The 21,512-nt window shown below is 42.9% G+C and overlaps 4 protein-coding genes across 6 annotated transcripts in view; 2 read left to right on the top strand and 2 right to left on the bottom strand.

The window, feature by feature from the left end:
• The window catches only part of LOC121576659 (nuclear pore complex protein Nup93), a 33,965-nt gene extending 32,310 nt beyond the window's left edge, over window positions 1-1,655 (bottom strand). Inside the window, exon 1 of one of the 2 annotated variants that reach the window (XM_041889989.2) lies at window positions 1,500-1,655. The gene's annotated coding sequence lies outside the window, so the exon portion shown is untranslated. The remainder of the gene's footprint in view (window positions 1-1,499) is intronic. The other variant, XM_041889991.2, reaches the window with a different exon arrangement.
• Window positions 1,656-5,047: 3,392 nt separating this feature from the next.
• Window positions 5,048-5,756, bottom strand: LOC121577275 (metallothionein A). Its single transcript, XM_045209025.1, has 3 exons — window positions 5,639-5,756; window positions 5,437-5,505; window positions 5,048-5,273 (listed from the first exon to the last, which is right to left on the bottom strand). Exons 1-3 carry the CDS (start codon window positions 5,661-5,663, stop codon window positions 5,182-5,184), a joined length of 186 nt encoding a protein of 61 aa, XP_045064960.1. The 5' UTR covers window positions 5,664-5,756; the 3' UTR covers window positions 5,048-5,181.
• Window positions 5,757-7,344: 1,588 nt separating this feature from the next.
• LOC121576658 (Bardet-Biedl syndrome 2 protein homolog) lies at window positions 7,345-15,739 on the top strand. 2 transcript variants are annotated; one of them, XM_041889987.2, is made up of 18 exons: window positions 7,345-7,681; window positions 8,260-8,388; window positions 8,496-8,723; window positions 8,895-9,020; window positions 9,155-9,217; window positions 9,338-9,415; window positions 9,848-9,952; window positions 10,094-10,180; window positions 10,381-10,516; window positions 10,664-10,803; window positions 13,120-13,261; window positions 13,646-13,817; window positions 14,011-14,140; window positions 14,303-14,425; window positions 14,519-14,656; window positions 14,771-14,883; window positions 14,989-15,137; window positions 15,250-15,739. In XM_041889987.2, exons 2-18 carry the CDS (start codon window positions 8,272-8,274, stop codon window positions 15,354-15,356), a joined length of 2,154 nt encoding a protein of 717 aa, XP_041745921.1. In that variant the 5' UTR covers window positions 7,345-7,681; window positions 8,260-8,271; the 3' UTR covers window positions 15,357-15,739. The 2 variants fall into 2 exon arrangements, with proteins under 2 accessions (XP_041745921.1, XP_041745922.1); XM_041889988.2 differs by lacking the exon at window positions 9,155-9,217.
• A 490-nt stretch (window positions 15,740-16,229) lies between these two features.
• On the top strand, window positions 16,230-21,184 carry LOC121577274 (UDP-GlcNAc:betaGal beta-1,3-N-acetylglucosaminyltransferase 9-like). Its single transcript, XM_041891039.1, has 2 exons — window positions 16,230-16,336; window positions 18,859-21,184. The coding sequence occupies exon 2, from the start codon at window positions 19,225-19,227 to the stop codon at window positions 20,590-20,592; it is 1,368 nt and encodes a 455-aa protein (XP_041746973.1). The 5' UTR covers window positions 16,230-16,336; window positions 18,859-19,224; the 3' UTR covers window positions 20,593-21,184.
• The last annotated feature ends 328 nt before the right edge of the window (window positions 21,185-21,512 follow it).

Below are 21,512 nucleotides of genomic sequence, written 5' to 3'. Positions count from 1 at the left end.
CTGATGAAACGGAGGAGTATCTGTCTGTAATAAAGTCCTTTTGTGGGGAAAAACTCATTCTGATTGGCTGGGCCTGGCTCCCCGGTGGGTGGGCCTATGCCCTCCGAAGCCCACCTATGGCTGCGCCCCTGCCCAGTCATGTGAAATCCATAGATTAGGGCCTAATTAATTTATTTCAATTTACTGATTTCCTTATATGAACTGTAACTCAGTAAAATCGTTAATTGTTGCGCCTATATTTTTGTTCAGTATAAATACCTGCTGACTTCAGTTAGTATGCATGCATGCATCTCTTGCAGACATGCGTTTGCTCATGACCAAATGCACGTGGACAAGACTGAAGTACATGCATGCATACTAACTGAAGTCAGCATGAATTTATATGATTTTGCACGTGCCAGAAATGTCTACTGCAGTACAGTGCTTGAAAAAGTCAACAATACTTTCATGTGGACATTTTATCTAAAATTTCGACCATTTGAAGTACCAACACCACAGACAACCTGTAGAGTAAGTTCAAATGTAATCCTATTAAACATTCTGGCTTGTAAGTAACATTTAGACGATTAGTTTCTGGCTGTATATACCAATTAATTGTGTATTACAGCCTAATTAATCAGACCTCAGCCAAATGTAACCCGATTGTCCTGTTGAGCTTCATGTGCTTCATTCCAAACGTCAATTTTATAAATAACATATGTTCATTATGTTGTCCATATGTAAAAAAAAATATATATATATATATTCTGTCCCTCTCCTCGCCCCTACCTGGGCTTGAACGAGGGATCCTCTGCACACATCGACAACAGTCACCCTCGAAGCACCGTTACCCGTCGCTCCACAAAAGCCGCGGACCTTGCAAAGCAAGGGAAACAACTACTTCAAGGTCTCTTGCGAGTGACGTCACCGATTGAAACGCTACTACCGCGCACCACTAACTAGCCCTTTCACACCGGTTACACAAACAAAGACTGTTCAGTGGATTGTTTCTATGGAAATCAGTGTTTATTATTCTGCCATGGGCCATAGCATGTGAACTTTGGAGCCTTTTGCTCTGTTGTCCACAATGTCAGTGTAAATAACTTGACATTGCTACTACATATCTTTTAACCTAGTTGTTGTGACTTTTCTGCGAACTACCTGCGTCAAGATGCATACAGCCACGCGATGACAGCTGAATCGAAACCAGCGCGCGCATGCCCCATTGGCACGATTAGCTACTAGGCTAACTAACTAGCGTGGAAAGCCTCTAAGAACTGATTTTGATATGCCAACAACAACAACCTCGGGAGTCTGTGTATTAGACTCCCGATGTTGTGTCCCAAAGCTAACAACAACCCTAATAAGAATTACACATTTAAAGAATCCGTTCGTTTAGACAGGTACAAGGCACGTTAGCAAGCTAGCTAAGTAGAGCTAAGCGAGTGGCACGCAACCGCAGGCCGCGTACTGATTCATAACTAACGTTAGTTGTAACGCGTATTCGCTGGGTAACTTACGTGAAGCCTGGATAGCAAATTATCCTTTCCCTTGTTCCACAAATAGTAATTATGAAAGTTGTTTTCACTCTTTTGGGCGTATCTCATTTGTTTTCCAGTCGGACATACATTTTACCCGGCACTTCTGAGGTCTCCGCTGATTGGATGATGCCTCGTTTCCCCTCTCTTCTTCTTCTGCTTCTTCTTCTTCTTCAGTGGGGTTCATCGGCGATTGGCATCCAACGTTATGGTGCATTACCGCCACATACTGTACTGGAGTGTGGGCCAGAGACGAGAAACCAAATCCTACCTGCCAGCTCTTTAAAAAGATAACAAAATATTTGAGACTATATCTAATGACGTTCTACTCAATATACTCTTTCAACTAATTTCCTGTATCCCCTTCTCCCTCATACTAGATCTCATCCTCTCTCTTTCCTTCTGATACTTCCCACACTGTAGCAATACATGCTCCACGGTCTCTGTTTCCTGACAATAATCACACTTTCCTGTTGAATGCTTTCCTATCACATTTAATGTCTTATTCAACTGGCTGTGTCCCACCCTTAATCTTGTAAAAATAGCCTCCTCTCTTCTGTCCCTTCCTGCCGAGTGGTGAAACAGTGTCGTTGTCTAACAAAGTGATGTTCGGATATATAAGTTATCTTGTACGAGCTTTTGTTGTTACAGGTGTCAAGCTTATGGGCATGTGGCAGCAGTGTGTAGGAGGGAGGTTCCTAGGTGTGAGAAGTGTGCAGAAGGGCATGAGACAAAGAAATGTGAAGCATTGGGGAAAGTAGTGGTATGTGTTAATTGTAGGGGGGTGGCGCAAAATTGGCCCAGCGTCATCCAGGGTAGGGGAGGGAATGGCCGGCAGGGATGTAGCTCAGTTGGTAGAGCATGGTGTTTGCAATGCCAGGGTTGTGGGTTCGATTCCCACGGGGGGTCAGTATGAAAAATAAAATAAAATAATAATGTATGCACTCACTAACTGTAAGTCGCTCTGGATAAGAACGTATGCTAAATGACTGAAATGTAAATGTAATTATTTAAATCTATTTAATCCTACTTCAGGCCAACAGCCTGAAAGGATGGGACACCACCACTTAACACACCCTGTAACTCTTCTGACGTCAAGTCTCACACACCCAAATACCTCTCTGCAGCTGCCACCACAACTGCAATTTTCTGTGACGTACGTTCCATCCCTGCAGTACAGTTGACAACCATTGCTATAAATCCAATCTTACTGAAACATATATCACTTGTTGTCCTATCCCTCTGTACTGGTACAGACCTACTACTCTCACGACTCCTCTCAGGATCCCTCCCCCTTGACCCATCTTCCTCTACTTTCTCACTGCCTCAGCATATGACAACTTCTGCACTACTCTAACCCTGGAAACCTCAAACTGCCTCTCTCGCACCGGACATTTCTGATCCCCAGCCCCATGGGCACCCCTACAATTAACACATACCACTACTTTCACCGATGCTACACACTTCTCACACCTAGGAACCTCCCTCCTACACACTGCTGCCACATGCCCATAAGCTTGACACCTGTAACAACAAAAGCTCATACAGGATAATTTATATATCCTAACATCACTTTGTTGGGCAAAGACTCAACATCAAAACTCAAAACAACAGACAACGACTCTTCTGTTTCACCACTCACACCACCTTGTCTGCGTTGCATCGAATGACGAGCATCACAAACACCGGGAATCTTCCCCTTCAGTTGGTCAACTTTCACATTTACCGCTACCCCAGTAATCACTCCTTTCAATGGCGACCTTTCTTGAGCAAAAAATTCACATCTCTTGCCCCAATTCGATTAACACGGAGCGCCTGCTCCCTCTTACCAGCAGAAACAAACAATTATCACTAGACCAACAATTATCACAAGACCACTTCTGGTTACCCTCACCAAATCCACAGCACCCAACTCTGTTTTCACCCACTCTGAAACTACAAATGGATCAGCCAAAAGGCAAGGGTGCACTTTTTCCAAAGACTTCACACCTACTGTCACCGACTCATCTTTATCCTGACCCTCGGTGCAAGCCTCGGGCTCCGAGAACTTCACCAAACCTACCACCTCCGATACTTCCCCCTCATTCACTTCCATTTCTCCTCCTGTCTTCACCTCACTCTGCTTACACTTTCTACCATTCTTCTTTAACAAACCATCTCCCTTTTTCCTGCCATTTTTTACAGACTAAAGCTCAACCTCTTCCTCTGCCTCTCTTTTTCCCTCCATTCCTCCTCTGTATTCCAAGTATAAGTCTCCTTATGATAATACTGCACTTCTCCTGACATACATCTTGTTCTTTCCTTCTCAAGGGATGCCATTTAACAGGCTGTCACAATCTCCATACAATCAGCACGAACCCCTCAGGATGTAGCGCTCAACAGTGCATCCCACTTGTACAGCATCTGCTTCATCTTAATGTTCTTATTTATCAATAGCTACCGCGACGCTTTTCCATTTCAAACAAGCGCACTTCTGGTTCCACCAAGGACTATGGTAATGCTCAGCAATCATGCCTCTTTTTCCCCACAAGACCTTGCACTTTGTACTTGTTGGCAGCTCTCTCACGCCACCTGCTGTGCTGGATGGTAATTAAGGTGATATATTTTGCAACCTTGTGCCTGAACTTGAACATATTTTAGTAAAATCAAAAACAGAGCTGATGGGGTTTCCCAGGAGCGAGCAATTGCTTGAATTGTTCCAGCTTGCTATTTATAACCCCTCTATACTATCTTGAGGGAGTGGGTGCTCAGCCTCCAGCCAGTCATTGGTCCAACCTCCCTTCTCGTTGAGTCTGCCTTATCCTCGTTTAGTGATGGGGACTAAATTCTAATTTATAGCAATGAATGTAATTTTCAATCCCTTCATGTGCTGGCATATGCCTTTCATAACCATGCTATGCCTAATTGGTAACTAAGCACCCTAAAAGTAAACACTCCTAATCAACTATTACATCTCAAAGCGCATTGTGGACATGGAGGTTTAGCTGTGTGTAGTATTTAGAGTTGCATTGAAGATTAGATACCAGACACTTGTTCAAGGACATCGTAATAAGAGCTTGCAGGATCCAGTCACTGAAAGTGACCTGCACAGCAGCACATTTACTCTAGTCCCCCAGCAGCAACCGAAGTTCGTAGGGGTCTTCCATCCAAATACTTCTCCCTTTGTTAGGGATACATCATACAGTCGTCCAGGACACATGTGGGTTACTAAAAAGCAACCAGACAGATTAAGACATTCCACCCAAAAACTATTTTCCCAGTTGTCTTGAACTTGATTGTTGAAACATTTGTACTATTAACAATTGACTAATGCCACTTCAGTACAGCACTCTAAAAAGTCAGTTAAGCAATACTTTCCTGTGGATAGTCTCAGATGTCAACCATCTGAAGTACTAAACTAACGCCACAGACAACCGTTAGAGTAAGTTCAAGTGAAGTTTCTTTAAGTCAGTTTAATGTGGATAAAACATTCTGAACAAGCTTATTTCCAACAACTCCAGCAACCCAAGTTAAAGGCAAAAAAACATTAATAAGTTAGATGCAATTTATTGCCTTACATTTGACAAAGTGCAAAATCTATGCTCAAGCATGGTACAACCACATGGGCAACTTCATAGTCATAGGGAATGGACTGCATTGTGATGTCATGGTCATGCACCAGGCCTCACTGACAACAGCTGGTATCACAGGTCTTGCCTTTGCACACGCAGCCTGAAGCACACTTACTGCAGCCGGAGGGACAGCAGTCGCAGCAACCTGAGGGGACAAAAAAATAAATTAGTTATAACCAAAGACTATTGCACAGCCTACTAATGAGGTTAATTAGGCTAATCATAGGGAGTTAGTGCCACCTGCGATAAGAAAAACTCAGTTGGCCTAACACTACTAGTGGGATTTAGAACGTAACAGACCCACTTACTTGCTTTCTTACAACTGGTGCATGCGCAGTTGGAGCACTTGCAGGATCCACCGCAGTTGCAAGATCCAGCTACAAATAAAACGGCTCGAGTTAGGCTAATATAACCAATTACCTGTCATTAAGAGTTTTCTAAATAAATACGCTTAAGGCGTATCCATAGCCTTTATCCTTGATACATTGATCAATGTACATGAAAACTTACTTTTGGCGCATTCACAAGGATCCATTTTCCAGTTTTTGATCTCCCTTCTTTATTCGAATGGACCGCAGTATTTCGCCTGGGTATCAGTGGTGTGTCGTCAGCTTTTAATTTCTATCTGGCGAGGCACCGCCTTTATAGCGTCCGGGGCAGACAGGTGCAGTGTGCAAAACGGAGTCGCGCATTCACGCAGACAGATCATAAAAGGCTTGCTTGCACACGGTTTGTTCTCCAGCGCGAAAACATTCCCATCACGGGAAGAGTAGCCTATTGTTTGCATAGCCTACATAGACTAATTACCATGTTGTCATTTAGCAGACGCTCTTATCCAGAGCGACTTACAGTTAGTGAGTGCATACCTTTTTTTTTTTCATACATAACTATGCAAATATTTGTTGGGATTTTTATGTACTTATGAATGCCTTCAAATAACCCACTGGCTCTGGACGTTTCGTTACCAGATATTGTTATTTTACAGGCTAGAATGAGGAAAATGTATGTAATTCTACATGTAGACTGTATAGTGTTCATGAAAAATTGATTAAAACGACGATTTAGGCTACAGATCACTACATTGTTGACTGGTTTTCGGCTGGACAGTCATCGTTATTTTGCACAGTGCACACGGTACACAACAGTTGGGCAATGGTTCTTTTGTCACTTTTCCGGGGGAATTTGCTGTCATTGGTGCTCTATTGAGAGCTTCCATGTCCATGCTTCCCTTATTTGCACACGGGCAGCGCTCGTGAGCAACATTCGAATGAGAACGAATCACTTTGCGCTCGTCGACTGAGTGTTAGTATTTTTCCAGAATATCCTGCCTGAGTAATTGAGCTGTGTCATACCACGAAAATTGTGCAATGTTATACAAATAGTCACTGACAGTAGCAGCTACAATTAATTACAAACGACCGTTATGAAAACAGTGATTGCTGCCAGAACTGTCATAGGCCTACAACAAGGATAGTCTATCATAAAAAATATTTCATATTTCATCATATAAAATGAAAATATTTGAACTTTTGTTAAAGTTAAGCATTTACTTTACCATAATACGAATCATATTCGATACAGAAACATAATAGAATAGAATCGAATATAATAAATGTTTTCCCCGTGAGTAAACCTTTGTTTTTATTTATTGTTGAAAACCCCCAAATATTTTATTTAATGAAGCCTGTTTATTCAACGATGACTTCTAAGCACATCCTACGGTGTAGTGATGTGCTCGCAATAAAGTGAAGGAGTTATTTTACGCTGGCCCAGGTTTAACCGGGCAAAAGCCCATCACGTCATCGGGCGAAAGCAGGGAGGGAGGAGCGCCCATCTCAAATCGAACAGTAATCGTCTCCTTGCTCTGTCATTTTGTCAACAAGGCAGTATCGTCCAGAAACATAGCCTACAATATCGATTTTCCATAAAATAAATGTTTGAATTTTCTAACTTGTTTTAATTTGGAAGGTACTTTTGCATGTGAAACAGAATCCTACTCAGTACTCCACGTGCTCCTAAATCACTTTGTTTTGAGCTGACTTCGCTGTGGGCTTTTGCTGCGTTCACATCCTAGTCGGAACTAGGAAACGCGGACATTTTCGATTAGCTGATTCGTTAAACGCGGCACGTGTATAATTACAACCAGTTAGCATGTCGGAAATTTCAGAGTTTCCTCGTTTTGGAACCGGAGGCAGCCCGGTTCCAAAACGAACGCAATCAACTTTCACCGGGTGCAGAACACGCTTACACGGCGCCCCGGGCGAGATTAATCTAATCCCCTCAGTGTCCCTGCGGGGCACCTGGCTCATGCCCGGGAGCCAGCCCGGTTGCAACCAACTTTCAGGCGATGCAAAACACGCCTACACGGGCGCCCGGGCGAGATTAATCGAGCCCCCTCAGTAACTTCAGAAGCTTTGAGTGACAAGTTACGTCATTTGCAAGAGGGAAAGCATCTTGTTGCCTTGTATTCGGACGTTAGCATAGCATGCTTGTAGCTAGCTAGCTAACCCAGAAAGATTGACAGTTAAAGACAGCTAAACATCGAGGACTTCGGTAAGATATAATCTCACTTTATCAAATGTGCCATTCATATGCGTAAAATGCAATGCTTTGTATGTTGTTGAAAAATCTCGTGTCTTGTTGCAGCTGGAAATGGTGGATAGCATGCTAGCTAGTTAGCTAATGAGATACAATCAGTCTGTCTCGTGCCAGTCGTGGATGTCTTCATGATTTGGAAAGATAATTACTGAAATGTTGCACTCTAGTACTAACATTATTTTAATTAGTCATAGCTATGCTATCTTTGTAGTTGTCTGTTTATCTAATGTTGGCTGTTTTTGAAGATAATGAGGAGCCAATGAACATAGCTAACTAGAGAGCAAACTACAGGGATTAGCTAGATGAAAAGCTTTGACAAGCTGCAAAGTGTTGCTAGGGAACGGGACACCCAGCGGGCGACGAGTAATCTGTTTATAACATTAGGGTAGTTTGCAAGTATCTGCTAGATTGAAAGAGAGATACAACATGCATGCTTCTCCAGCAGTGATGATTCGATTTTATACTAATCTCAAAACAAGCAACCAGCAGAACAGACACACCATATGTAGCATGATTGGTTATTTTTGTTGTAGGATTGTGCCACCATGTTGGTGCCTATATTCACCCTCAAACTGAACCATAAAATCAACCCTCGCATGGTTACAATGGGCAAGTTTGATGGGATCCACCCATGCCTCACTGCAGCCACACAAGCAGGGAAGGTATGGCCTCACTCAGTTCCCTTTGATAGTTTCCATTTACATGTATGCATGAAGCATTGAAGTATAGCACTGCAGTGAAAGTTATTCGATCTTCTCTCTTCCATCAGGTGTTCATCCATAACCCTCACACGCGTGGCCAGCGGCAGGCAGCCCATCGTCTGAGTCAGAGTGCCCAGGATTCGGACATCTCTCTGCTCAATATCAACCAGGCTGTGAGCTGCCTGACAGCTGGCACATTAGGACCCAACACCACTGGAGACACGCTCCTCGTGGGCACCCAGACAAACCTGCTGGCTTATGACGTACACGACAATGCTGACATCTTCTACAGAGAGGTGAGCTAAGGACAGTGCAAAGGACAGGACACAATGTTATAACATATCAATAGTCTCATGATTCTGTTGTAGCAGCAGTATTACATAAGCCATCTGCCTGCTGAATCATTAACTGAATACAAAGTTGCAAATAAAGATGTCATGTCCTTTTTCACATCATATTCTCTATAGGTGACAGATGGGGCCAATGCCATTGTTTTAGGGAAATTGGGGAACATTGAGTCCCCCCTCGCCATCATCGGAGGAAACTGCGCTTTACAAGGATTTGACTATGAGGGGAACGACCAGTTCTGGACGGTATTGTCTCGTGTTCCTCGTACTCTCTTGATCATGTGAATTGTTGTGCAAAAATGAGATTGAAATAAAAATCATTTTACCGCAATAGAAGAAGTGATAACTGTTGATGTCTGTTTCTATGGGTTCATTTTCAGGTCACGGGGGATAATGTGCGATCATTGGTGCTCTGTGATTTTACTGGTGATGGAAAAAATGAGGTGTTACAAATACTTTGCAATCTACAACTCAACTTCAAATGTTGCGTTATTACATAAATAGGCCTATACTAGATCCTAAAATGGGTAATGTACTGTGTTTTTTTTGTCTGGTCTTTACAGCTTCTTGTCGGATCAGAGGACTTTGACATTAGGGTATTCAAAGAAGACGAACTTGTGTCTGAGATTGCTGAAAATGAGGTATTGCTCATTTTACGTAAAGCCATGTTTTTTCGAATGCTGTTTGATTATTACCTCCCGAGTGGCGCAGTGGTCTAAGGCACTGCATGGTTCGAATCCAGGCTATGTCGTAGCCGGCCGCGACCGGGAGACCCATGGGGCGGCGCACAATTGGCCCAGCGTCATCCAGGGTAGGGGAGGGAATGGCCGGCAGGGATGTAGCTCAGTTGGTAGAGCATGGCGTTTGCAACGCCAGGGTTGTGGGTTCGTTTCCTACGTGGGTATAAAAAAATTATGTATGCACTCACTAACTGTAAGTCGCTCTGGATAAGAGCGTCTGCTAAATGACTAAAATGTAAATGTAATTATGTTTTATGATTTTTATGTTTATAATACATTGTGTGTCAGCAAAGAAAGGATGTGTGCTGATTGCTCTCTCTTTGTGTCATTCAGACGGTTACCTCCCTCTGTCATATGCATGGCAGCAGGTTTGGTTATGCTCTGGCCAACGGCACTGTGGGTGTATATGACCGCACTGCCCGCTACTGGAGAATCAAGGTACTGCAGGTTTTAAATTGGCGGAATATTAGATAGTTTTCTGTCTAAATGCATCCCTGTCACTTTACACAAAACGTATTAAATTTGCACCAGCATTATGTTTAAAGATGTGCCAATAAAGGTTCCTCCTTCTCCCTGCAGTCTAAGAACCATGCAATGAGCATCCATGCATTTGACCTTAACGCTGACGGTGTTGTAGAACTCATCACAGGCTGGTCCAATGGAAAGGTAAACCACCTTGATGCGTCAGTCGATAATCAATTTAGCACCTATTTGTTAAAATGAGTACAGAACCAATCGAGAATCTTCCAAAGTTCTCTAATTCTTCACTTTGTCACATTGTCTGGAACTGGTTGGCACATGGCACCAGCCTTTCCTCCAAGTGTAAGGAATGTTGTAAGTCCCCTTGACTTCACCATAATTTACAGATTGATGCACGGAGCGATCGAACAGGTGAAGTCATCTTCAAAGACAACTTCTCGTCCTCTGTGGCTGGAGTGGTGGAGGGGGACTATCGCATGGATGGACAGATCCAGCTCATCTGTACCTCTGTGGAGGGAGAAGGTAAAGACATGAGGAACACTATAGCTATTGAATATTGTTAATTTGTGTGTGTGTTTTCAGTAAGTGACTCCATGAGTCTTGGAATTTGCACCACCTTTCAACTTGGTGCTGCCATTGATATCCAATGTGTTGTGTGCTGGTTGTCAGTGCGTGGCTACCTGCCTGCCAGTAAGGAGATGAAGGGGAACCTGATGGACTCCAGTTTGGAGCAGGATCTGATCCGAGAGCTGAGTCAGCGCAGGCAGAACCTGCTACTGGAACTACGCAACTATGAGGAGAATGCCAAGGTTTCTAAGAACACACACTGACAAACACTTTCACAGAAACAACTATGAGGAGAATGCCAAGGTTTCTAAGAACACACACTGACAAACACTTTCACAGAAACAACTATGAGGAGAATGCCAAGGTTTCTAACACACACTAACAAACACTTTCACAGAAACAACTATGAGGAGAATGCCTAGGTTTCTAAGAACACACACTGACAAACACTTTCACAGAAACAACTATGAGGAGAATGCCAAGGTTTCTAAGAACACACACTGACAAACACTTTCACAGAAACAACTATGAGGAGAATGCCAAGGTTTCTAAGAACACACACTGACAAACACTTTCACAGAAACAACTATGAGGAGAATGCCAAGGTTTCTAAGAACACACACTGACAAACACTTTCACAGAAACAACTGAGGATAAAGCTACAACCAAACACTTTTACATTCATGGATGCGCTGAAACTCTCTGAAGTTACTATTATAAGAATTGAATGCTAAAGTCCACACGTACAGTTGAAGTCGGAAGTTTACATACACCTTAGCCAAATACATTTAAACTCAGTTTTTCACAATTCCTGACATTTAATCATAGTACAATTTCCCTGTCTTAGGTCAGTTAGGATCACCACTTTATTTTAAGAATGTGAAATGTCAGGATAATAGCAGAGAGAGTGATTTATTTCAGCTTTTTTTCTTTCTTCACATTCCCAGTGGGTCAGAAGTTTACATACACTCAATTAGTATTTGGTAGCATTACCTTTAAATTGTTTAACTTGGGTCAAACGTTTCGGGTAGCCTTCCACAAGCTTCCCACAATAAGTTGGGTGAATTTTGGGCCATTCCTCCTGACAGAGCTGGTGTAACTGAGTCAGGTTTGTAGGCCTCCTTGCTCGCACACGCTTTTTCAGTTCTGCCCACACATTTTCTATAGGTTTGAGATATGGGCTTTGTGATGGCCACTCCAATACCTTGACTTTGTTGTCCTTAAGCCATTTTGCCACAACTTTGGAAGTATGCTTGGGGTCATTGTTCATTTGGAAGACCAATTTGCGACCAAGCTTTAACTTCCTGACTGATGTCTTGAGATGTTGCTTCAATATATCCACATCATTTTCCTTCCTCATGATGCCATCTATTTTATGAAGCGCACCAGTCCCTCCTGCAGCAAAGCACCCCCACAGCATGATGCTGCCACCCCCGCGCTTCACGGTTGGGATGGTGTTCTTCGGCTTGCAAGTCCCCCTTTTTCCTCAAAACATAACGATGGTAATTATGGCCAAACAGTTCTATTTTTGTTTCATCAGACCAGAGGATATTTCTCCAAAAAGTACGATCTTTGTCCCCATGTGCAGTTGCAAACCGTAGTGTGGCTTTTTTATGGCGGTTTTGGAGCAGTGGCTTCTTCCTTACTGAGCGGCCTTTCAGGTTATGTCGATATATGACTCGTTTTACTGTGGATATAGATACGTTTGTACCTGTTTCCTCCAGCACAAGGTCCTTTGCTGTTGTTCTGGGATTGATTTGCACTTTTCGCACCAAAATACATTCATCTCTAGGAGACAGAATGTGTCTCCTTCCTGAGCGGTATGACGGCTGCGTGGTCCCATGGTGTTTATACTTGCGTACTATTGTTTGTACAGATGAACGTGGTACCTTCAGGCGTTTGGAAATTGCTCCCAAGGATGAACCAGACTTGTGGCGGTCTATAATTTTTTTTCTGAGGTCTTGGCTGATTTCTTTTGATTTTCCATGATGTCAAGCAAAGAGGCACTGAGTTTGAAGGTAGGCCTTGAAATACATCCACAGGTACACCTCCAATTGACTCAAATGATGTCAATTAGCCTATCAGAAGCTTCTAAAGCCATGACATCATTTTCTGGAATTTTATAAGCTGTTTAAAGGCACAGTCAACTTATTGTATGTAAACTTCTGACCCACTGGAATTGTGATACAGTGAATTATAAGTGAAATAATCTGTCTGTAAACAATTGTTGGAAAATTACTTGTGTCATGCACAAAGTAGATGTCCTAACCGACTTGCCAAAACTATAGTTTGTTAACAAGAATTTTGTGGAGTGGTTGAAAAACGAGTTTTAATGACTCCAACCTAAGTGTATGTAAACTTCCGACTTCAACTGTACAAACATACACCCACATCCCAGACCAACATTCAAAGACAAACTTTCTCAGACTTATCAGTTACTGTGCTGTGAGGAGAACACTACGATCCTCTCACTCCCACCTCTAACTATGTACAGACCTACACACTCATGGTGTTTGTGTCATAGTGGAAAATACCTCTGTGTAACTGTGTCTCTGTAGCAGGCTGTCCCAGGAGCTTCAGAAAGGGACACCCAGATGGGGGTGATACCAGCCAATACCCAGCTCCAGACTGCCCTCTCTGTCAGAGCTGCCACGGAGTCCCAGAGGTCACACATAGAGCTCAGCATCTCCACGCCCAATGGTAAAGACCATCACCCCACACAGATACCCTCCTTACGGACCACTAACACACTCACGCCCTAGACTCACACTGTCATCAAAACCCAGTAAGCAGCTCACTTACACAGCCCTAAAACCACACAGAAACTCACCAAGCTGACCAAACCTCAGCCTGTCCCACATTGAACCCAATGACTCTCACCATCCTGTAATTCCAGAATGCGCAGCCTCATGTATGTATTACTGCACTGTTGGAGCTAGGAACACAAGCATTTCGCTACACCTGCAATAACATCTTCTAAATATGTATATGCGACCAATAACATTTGATTTGAATTTGATTTGATGTGGCTTACTGTGGTAAGTGAGTGGGCTGGGTGCTGACCTCTTGGCATTCCCTCTACAGAGACCATCATTCGAGCCGTGCTGATTTTCGCTGAGGGAATTTTTGAGGGTGAAAGTCATGTGGTACACCCCAATGCCCAGAATCTGTCTGGTTCTATCCATGTTCCCATTATTCCTCCCAAAGATATCCCTGTGGATCTACACATCAAAGCTTTTGTTGGCGGCAAGAGCAGGTACACATATGTCAATTATGAAAGAGACATAGCGGAGTCCTCTGCATAGATGTGTTAATGTATTAATTTGCCAATGAAATTCACTTTATTATCCAAACTTTGTAGTTTCAGTGGAACTTTAGCTCTGTCCAATAAAACAAAGAAAACATTATTTTGTCATTTGAACGTGCTTCTTCTGTTCCCTTCCCTGCAGCAGTCAGTTCCACGTCTTTGAGATCACACGTCAGCTGCCTCGCTTCTCCATGTATGATCTTAATGTTGATCCTGAGGCCCCCCAACCTACTGGGAAAGTTACCTTCACCATCAATGACAGGCCACAGAGAGTAAGCACAAACTATCGCTCTCTCTCACTTACTCTTACACACACACACACTTTCATATCCTGTCACATGCTCCTGTGGAGACACTTCCAGAGTGCACGTCTGGCATTCTGTTCCATAGTAATTTTACTGTTACTATCGGATGGCTGTATTCTCTGTCTTTAGGTGGTCATGTGGCTGAACCAGAACTTCCTTCTACTGGAGGGCATTGATACCCCAGATGTGACGTTCACCTCTCTGCGTGCCAGGGGACTACTCACCATCAGCATGCTAAGCACCAGTGGAGAGGTATGTCTACATGTCCTAACACATATCGCTGTGCACAGGATATCTCTAGTATTTCAAAATGGACCCTTCACCTTGCCTTTTCTTTCCAATCAGATCACACTAAACACAGACGACATAGACCTGGCAGGGGATCTAGTCCAATCACTGGCCTCCTTCCTGGCCATAGAGGACCTACAGGCAGAGGCAGACTTCCCCACATACTTTGGGGAGCTGCGAACGACCCTAACTGAGGTAAACTCCCCACCTCAGCCTCCACACCAATAGTATTTATCTCATTACCAACCATTTCTCTCATTATTTTGTGTGGTAGGCCTAAAATATTTTTGTAATCTATTGTTTTAACAGGTAGATGACTATCACTCTGTCCACCAAAAGCTGACGGCGGCCATAGCAGATCATTCTAATCACATCCGCAACATGCTGGTGCAGGCAGAGGACGCACGGCTCATGGGTGACATGTGAGTGACATCACACCAACCACCACCTCCATGATTGTTCTGTAGGATTAAAGGTGATAATGACCTGTTTCTTTTCATCCCTTCATCTTTCTTTGTACCTGACAGAAGGAACATGAAGAAGCGCTACATTGAGCTCTATGACCTGAACAGAGACCTGATCAATGAGTATAAGATCCGATCCAACAATCACAATGCTCTCCTCGCCTGCCTTAAGTCTGTCAACCAGGCCATTCAGAGGGCAGGGAGACTGAGAGGTGAGTAGGGGTTGACAGGGAGATCAATGAAGCATAGCATTTGAAGATAATTTAATGTGTTTTTTTTAAGGTTTCAGTTCTCTGCTAACCTCTCTTCCTCTGTCTCTCTCAGTGGGAAAGCCAAAGAATCAGGTTATCACAGCCTGCCGAGATGCTATCAAAAACAACAATGTCAATGCCCTGTTCAAGATCATGAGAGCAGGCACAGCCTCTTCCTGAGGGCACCCCACTGTGGTTGCCTGAAATCCTGAAGGGATTGGAATCCCTGAGAGGGCAGCCTTGGGGGAGCAAGGGGAGGAGGCGTTTACAAGAGTGAAGAAAGACTAGTTCTCTAGTGGCAAGGCCAGAAGAAGGAACAGGCCACACCTGCAGCCCCAGGTGCCATTGGGCAGCAGTGATGTTTTAGAGGAGTCAGTGGGTGGGAGTAACTGTCAACTTGTAGATGTTGTTTTGTAGCCAAAGAACTATACTCCATGAATGTTAAATGGGACCAGCAGAGTGAGATACATGTTTACTTTTTGTAGATTGTAAATAGACAGGGAACTTTATTATGTGTGTGTGCAGAAATAAACTCAATTAAATTACTGTGTCTTATAACTTAATATTTCTGTGTTATGAGTTTTTCTTTGTAGTATTTGTATTCAAGTCTTGTTGGTTAAATAAATGTATTCCATGTCTGTCTTACCATGCTAAGTGAGTCCAGCTCCTAAATTACAGCCATTTAAGACAGCTAGGGGCTAGAAGAACATATGGTGCCATATTGCAAGGACATCAATCACCACGATAAAAGTACATTGTCAGACAAATAAGTCTGCTAGGTCCTCATCATTATGCTCCCTTCACCTTCCTCCAAATTCTTGGAGTGTGTCTCCGGTTGCTGCGCTGGCATCTGGAGCACTGCTGGACCAGCGACTCCCACACTTGTCACATGGCCAGTGAAAAGAACACCGTTAAAACGGTGTCTTGACAGTTTTGCACATTTCTCCTAAAGTTAACTCTTCCTTACTGAGCCTCCAAACCAAGTAGGTCTGTATTAATTTAATGTGTTTTTCTCTCAATTTTAATCTTCATTTTTGTTGGACCCAGGTTGGACCCCAGCTTGCCTACAGTCTGAGACTGCAGATTTCATACAGAAACCAGATGTTGCCGGGTTTGGCAGTGGCGCTATATAATTGCTTTGGTGATTTTAATCTGTCGTGGTAAGTATGATGACTGATGCGCAGGATACTTTGTACACATACTGTATACTGATTACTATACAAACGCTGTTATTCAATATAGGGCTCCCTGTGAAATGCAAATATGCAACAGTCTGGCAATTACATGTAAATGTAATGCGTCATGGTAGGATATATATATGAAACAGTTATTCCTTTGAGGGTAAACGCACGCATGTCAGTTTTGCTGACGAAAAATATGTTTTGTTTTGTTAAAGATGCATTTTTGCAAGTTATAAACTGCATGGTTAACCAATAGTTATATTTATGAAGGAGATGAATATGAACATTACGTTAGGAACACTATGTTCTACTGGACACAGGACATGCTTTTCTATTTAGGAATCTTATGTACAGCTTAACATCAGATCCGACACGCCCCCCTCCTATAGCGAATTTACCAAATTTGGGGCTAGGTCCTAAATGGTGTCAATGAAGTCATTCTTCAAAATGTTTTGGAACATTTTGGTATGTTTTTTTTACAGTGACTCCCTAAAAACACGCCACTTCGATGGAGTACAGCTACGGAAGTGACTTTTTGTAGCAGGTTAGGAGAGCGTTTTATCTAACCATACATTTACCCCCTTTCCTAACCTTAATCTAATTATCCTAACCTGCTACGTTTTTCTCCTAACCATCTTCATAAATTCTCCCAACCTGCTAAGAAAAAGCCACTTCCGGTGGTAGCTGTATCGAAAGTGGCATGTTTTTAGGGAATCACGTTTTTCCATTGCTTCTTCTGAGGTGTCATTTGAATGCTAGACAACTGGGAGATGGTCTGGGGCCGGTTTCCCAAACGCATTTTAAGGCTAAATTAATCGTCAGAACTTTCGTAGGAGCATGGTCAAATCTGTTTCCCAAAACCATCCCTCAGTAAAGTTGCTCTTGAAAACGCTCGTTATTTAACGACTGCGTCATTGCGTTTTGGTACACCAGAAGTACATTCATTTCCAATGGAACACTGCGTTTGCCTTGCAGCATTGCGTTGCAGAGGTAGTGCGTTCTGTGTGGTGCATACATTGGATTTCAACCCCTTTACACATACAGTTTGACGCATACGTTTGATAAATCCAATGTATGCACCATACAGAACAACCAATGTATGCACAACACAGAACGCACTGCAACTGCCTCTGCAACGCAATGCTGCAAGGCAAACGCAGCGTTCAATTGGAAATTAATGTACTTGTGGTGTACCAAAACACAACAAAACAGTCAATGTGTTCCAAGAGTAAGGCTTTGAACACACCGACTTCATCATTGCACAAAATAGATGCAGCATCATCTAGATATGTGTGCAACAAAAGTTCAACATTCACTTTCTGCTACCATTTCTGTGAACCCCTTTACGCATACAGTTTGACGCATACATTCGATAAATCCAACATATGCACCACACAGAACGCACTGCAACTGCCTCTGCAACGCAATGCTGCAAGACAAACGCAGCGTTCCATTGGAAATGAATGTACTTCTGGTGTACCAAAACGCAAACACAGTCGGTGTGTTATAAGCGTAAGTGTGTCATCTGTTAGATGCTTTTTTTGCCCTTCCGCCTCCCTTTATACACAGAAGACCTCCGTTAAACAAAATCCAGATGTTTATCTGTCTTTCTGTGACCACCGATAACTTCAGAACGACTTTGACTACAAATACAAAGTTGCCAATTTCTTTGCAATTGTTACTAAGAAGCGAAGTATAAAAATATGATTAAATGAAAACAGAAGTGACTGTATTAGAATACAGTAGGCTATAGGCTACATATACCAATATACAGTATTTCAATTATATTAAAGTCAATTTCATGTTTATTCAATGTAGTTTTATTTAGCTATTTGTATGCTACTGTGTAATTTTTGCCTCAATATATTTCATGATGTGGAACATGTGCGCAATGATGTGGCAAATCTTGATTTAGTGCATTATAATAGGGTAAGCATTACAATAAGCCGCCTCAATATTTGTAGCCATAGGTGATATCTCTCTAGGAGCTGATCTGCCGTCAGTATTGTGGAATAATTCTAATGTTAAGGTATGATTTGAAAGGCAGAATGCTGAACCGAGAGCAGAGCTGCCTTTCTTTCGAGCATATCAGTATCGACATATGCCTCAAATACACAGTTAGTGAATGTTCTCTCTGCATGGTGTTTTGGGAAACGCATGTTACAGCTTTGGCTGTTGTACAAAAGATGCATCATTAAAACACTCGTAAGCCTAAATTCAATCGCAATTGGGAAACCGTAGATTGATGAAGAACGTTCTTGCAAATAGTTCTGGGAACTTGGGGAAATGCGTTTGAACGATTGCAACTGCAGATATCACGGTATAAAGCCTGAGATATTTTTTTTATAATAACTTAAAAGAAAAACAGGAAACAAATTATACAAAGTAAGTAACTGTAAATATAAATATAAAAAGTTAAATATGAAATGTACTTTTGTAAAATATATTTTTGTTCCTTTCCTTGCATGTTTAATTCTCATGTGATTTATCTTCATATCTAGGAGCACAGCCTGCTGATGAGATGGGATGGAATGTGTGTCATGGAATAAAGGGAAAACCCCTCAGATACTGGAGGAGAAACATCAAGACTGCAGAGTGTTGGGTTACGGAGAATAATCAGGCAGGACCTCAGGGTCCTAACTGTTCCCTGTCATTATGTTGACTCAGTGAATGGAAACAATCCGGTTGGAAATAATCCATAAAACCTCCGCATGGATGATCAGTATTGTGAAATCCTCACAGGATGCTGTGTGGCGCTTTCTGATCTCTGAGATCCTGAGGGAGAAAAATAAAGATATATGGGAAAAGAGTGGTAAATAAAATCAGCCTTTGTAGACATCAGAGGGAAATAGGTTCAGTGGGACACAATGAGGAGAATTCATATAAAAGGAGATGTTCTGTGCACACTGCTCATGCTGGGGCTACTCTGTCTGATGTTGTATGCCCACCAAGGCTTCACTTCCACTTGGGACACCTGGCACTTAGAGCAGGGCTGTACAAGCTCCCGCGCTCTTTTAGGGGCCCCACCAGAGAGCCATGTAACTAAACGGGTCCCTTCTACGCCCCCAGACAAGACAAAGTGCCAGTCTGCGCCTCAGTCCCATTCTAAGTCTCAGACACATCCCAAGTCCAAACTTCAGTCTAAATCCAAACCTCAGGCCAAGACCAAATCTAAATCCAAGTCAAAGAAAGATGAGGGGACAAAGGCTGTTCTGGTTTTACCCACACAACCTCCTTTTGACTTTGAGGGTTACCTGAGGGATAAGGACAACCGGGACTTCAAACTGCTGATGGACCAGCCAGGGAAGTGCTCAGGCGAGCTCTACATGCTCATTGCTATCAAGTCAGTAGTGGCAGACTTTGAAAGGAGGCAGGTAGTGCGGCGCACCTGGGGAAGAGAGGGTGTGTTCCAGGATGGGCAGACAGTAAAGACTGTATTCCTCCTTGGTGTACCCAGGAACAAGTCCACCCTGCCTTTATGGGACCGGCTCCTTGCCTACGAGAGCCACACCTTTGGGGACATTCTCCTCTGGGACTTTGATGACTCATTTTTCAACTTGACACTTAAAGAGACCCACTTCCTCCAGTGGGTGAATGACAGCTGCTCCAATGTCCAGTTCATCTTCAAAGGTGACGCTGATGTCTATGTAAATATAGAGAACATTCTGGAGATGCTGAAGGGTCAGAAGCCTGATAAGGACCTCTTTGTGGGTGACATCATCCACCATGCCCACCCCATCCGCCGGCGCAGCAGCAAGTACTTTGTGCCTGAGTTTGTGTACGGCCAGACTATGTATCCGTCATATGCAGGAGGGGGAGGCTTTGTGATGTCTGGTCACACCGCCAGGCGGCTGAGTGGAGCGTGTCAGCAGGTAGAACTATTCCCCATTGACGATGTGTTCTTAGGTATGTGCTTACAGAGAATTGGAGTGAAACCGTCACACCATGAGGGTTTTCGTACATTTGGCATTGTGCGCCCCTCTGCTGCTCCCCACCTCCAGGTGTTTGACCCTTGTTTCTACAGGGAGCTGATGGTGGTACACAGCCTGACAGTGCCACAGATCTGGCTCATGTGGAACCTGCTGCATGACCCCCAACTGAGCTGTCACAGTAAACTGGCCCCCACCCTGTGGCCCTTCAAGTGGAGGGGCAAGGTACTCGGGACAACAGGACAGAAGGACTCAAAGACTACAGTGGAACAGGACTATGATGTTAAAGTGTTTGTAAAGCATTGAGGGGTTTGTGTTATGTTGATCAGAGGGACTACACTGTGAAAGCCATTGGGATATGGAAGCTGTGAATGAATGTTTGGTACAGTTATTTTTAGGCAATTCAGTGGTTTTTGCTTAAAAGTTTACAGCCATGATAAATGTACCCTTTTTCTAAGAAGAAAATCCTGTTACCTTTTTCTTCATAAACATCCTGGATGTATAACCAGCAAAGCTCAATGCATCAACTGTAGCTGTGGCAGGAAGTCCCCAAGGGACCTCATTACATAGTTCCACACTCTGGGGGAACTTTCCTAGAAACGTTCCAGCAGAGGTATAAACCGTTATATAAAGAAACAGTTTACACCTTCATGAATGTTATGTGCACAGCACCTACTTTTTTAGTTCACAGATACACTGAAGACGACAATCACCAAGCAACAAACCAAAGGTCAGAGTAAATAAAGCCTGAACAGTTAAGATGGGTGGGTGGTGTGCTATCATTTACAATACTTCTGATAATCAGATATAATACATGCTGTTTCTTTTTCAACTTGTATGTTCAGCTATACCTCCAACTGTAGTCCAAATGCCTTCTTTACACTACATGCTGTTGATATCAAAATGGAAAGCAATCAGTTAACACAAATGTATTGTTCTTAATTAATAAATAAAACAATACTTTTTTTGGTCATATTTATTACATCCATTTTTTCATATCCTTTTTGTACACACGGTAACAGGATTTTTTATTTATTAACAGAATTCAGAATGAGCAGTGTTATAAAATTATAAATGTTGAGTTTCAGTAGATTTAATGAGGAGCTCATCTAAACTTATCACAGCAACCTTGCATCGTTTCAGTCGGAAGCATTGTGCAAGCTTTAAGCAGACCATTCTGATTCACCACAGTTATGGTTATTGCTTTCTATGACATGCTTGATAAT

This window comes from Coregonus clupeaformis, chromosome 29 (assembly GCF_020615455.1).
Source record: "Coregonus clupeaformis isolate EN_2021a chromosome 29, ASM2061545v1, whole genome shotgun sequence".
In the NCBI taxonomy this organism is placed as follows: Eukaryota; Metazoa; Chordata; class Actinopteri; order Salmoniformes; family Salmonidae; genus Coregonus; species Coregonus clupeaformis.
This window is presented reverse-complemented; position numbering and strand designations above follow the sequence as displayed.

Excerpts from the sequence above, each read along its gene's own strand:
- LOC121576658 (XM_041889987.2), top strand. The coding sequence starts at position 8,272 with ATGTTGGTGCCTATATTCACCCTCAAACTGAACCATAAAATCAACCCT. Across the intron at positions 8,724-8,894 it reads CTGACATCTTCTACAGAGAG|GTGACAGATGGGGCCAATGC; the intron begins GTGAGCTAAGGA and ends TATTCTCTATAG. Across the intron at positions 10,517-10,663 it reads TACCTCTGTGGAGGGAGAAG|TGCGTGGCTACCTGCCTGCC; the intron begins GTAAAGACATGA and ends GCTGGTTGTCAG.
- LOC121577274 (XM_041891039.1), top strand. The coding sequence starts at position 19,225 with ATGAGGAGAATTCATATAAAAGGAGATGTTCTGTGCACACTGCTCATG.
- LOC121577275 (XM_045209025.1), bottom strand. The coding sequence starts at position 5,663 with ATGGATCCTTGTGAATGCGCCAAAA. Across the intron at positions 5,506-5,638 it reads TCCTTGTGAATGCGCCAAAA|CTGGATCTTGCAACTGCGGT; the intron begins GTAAGTTTTCAT and ends TTTTATTTGTAG. Across the intron at positions 5,274-5,436 it reads CACCAGTTGTAAGAAAGCAA|GTTGCTGCGACTGCTGTCCC; the intron begins GTAAGTGGGTCT and ends TTGTCCCCTCAG.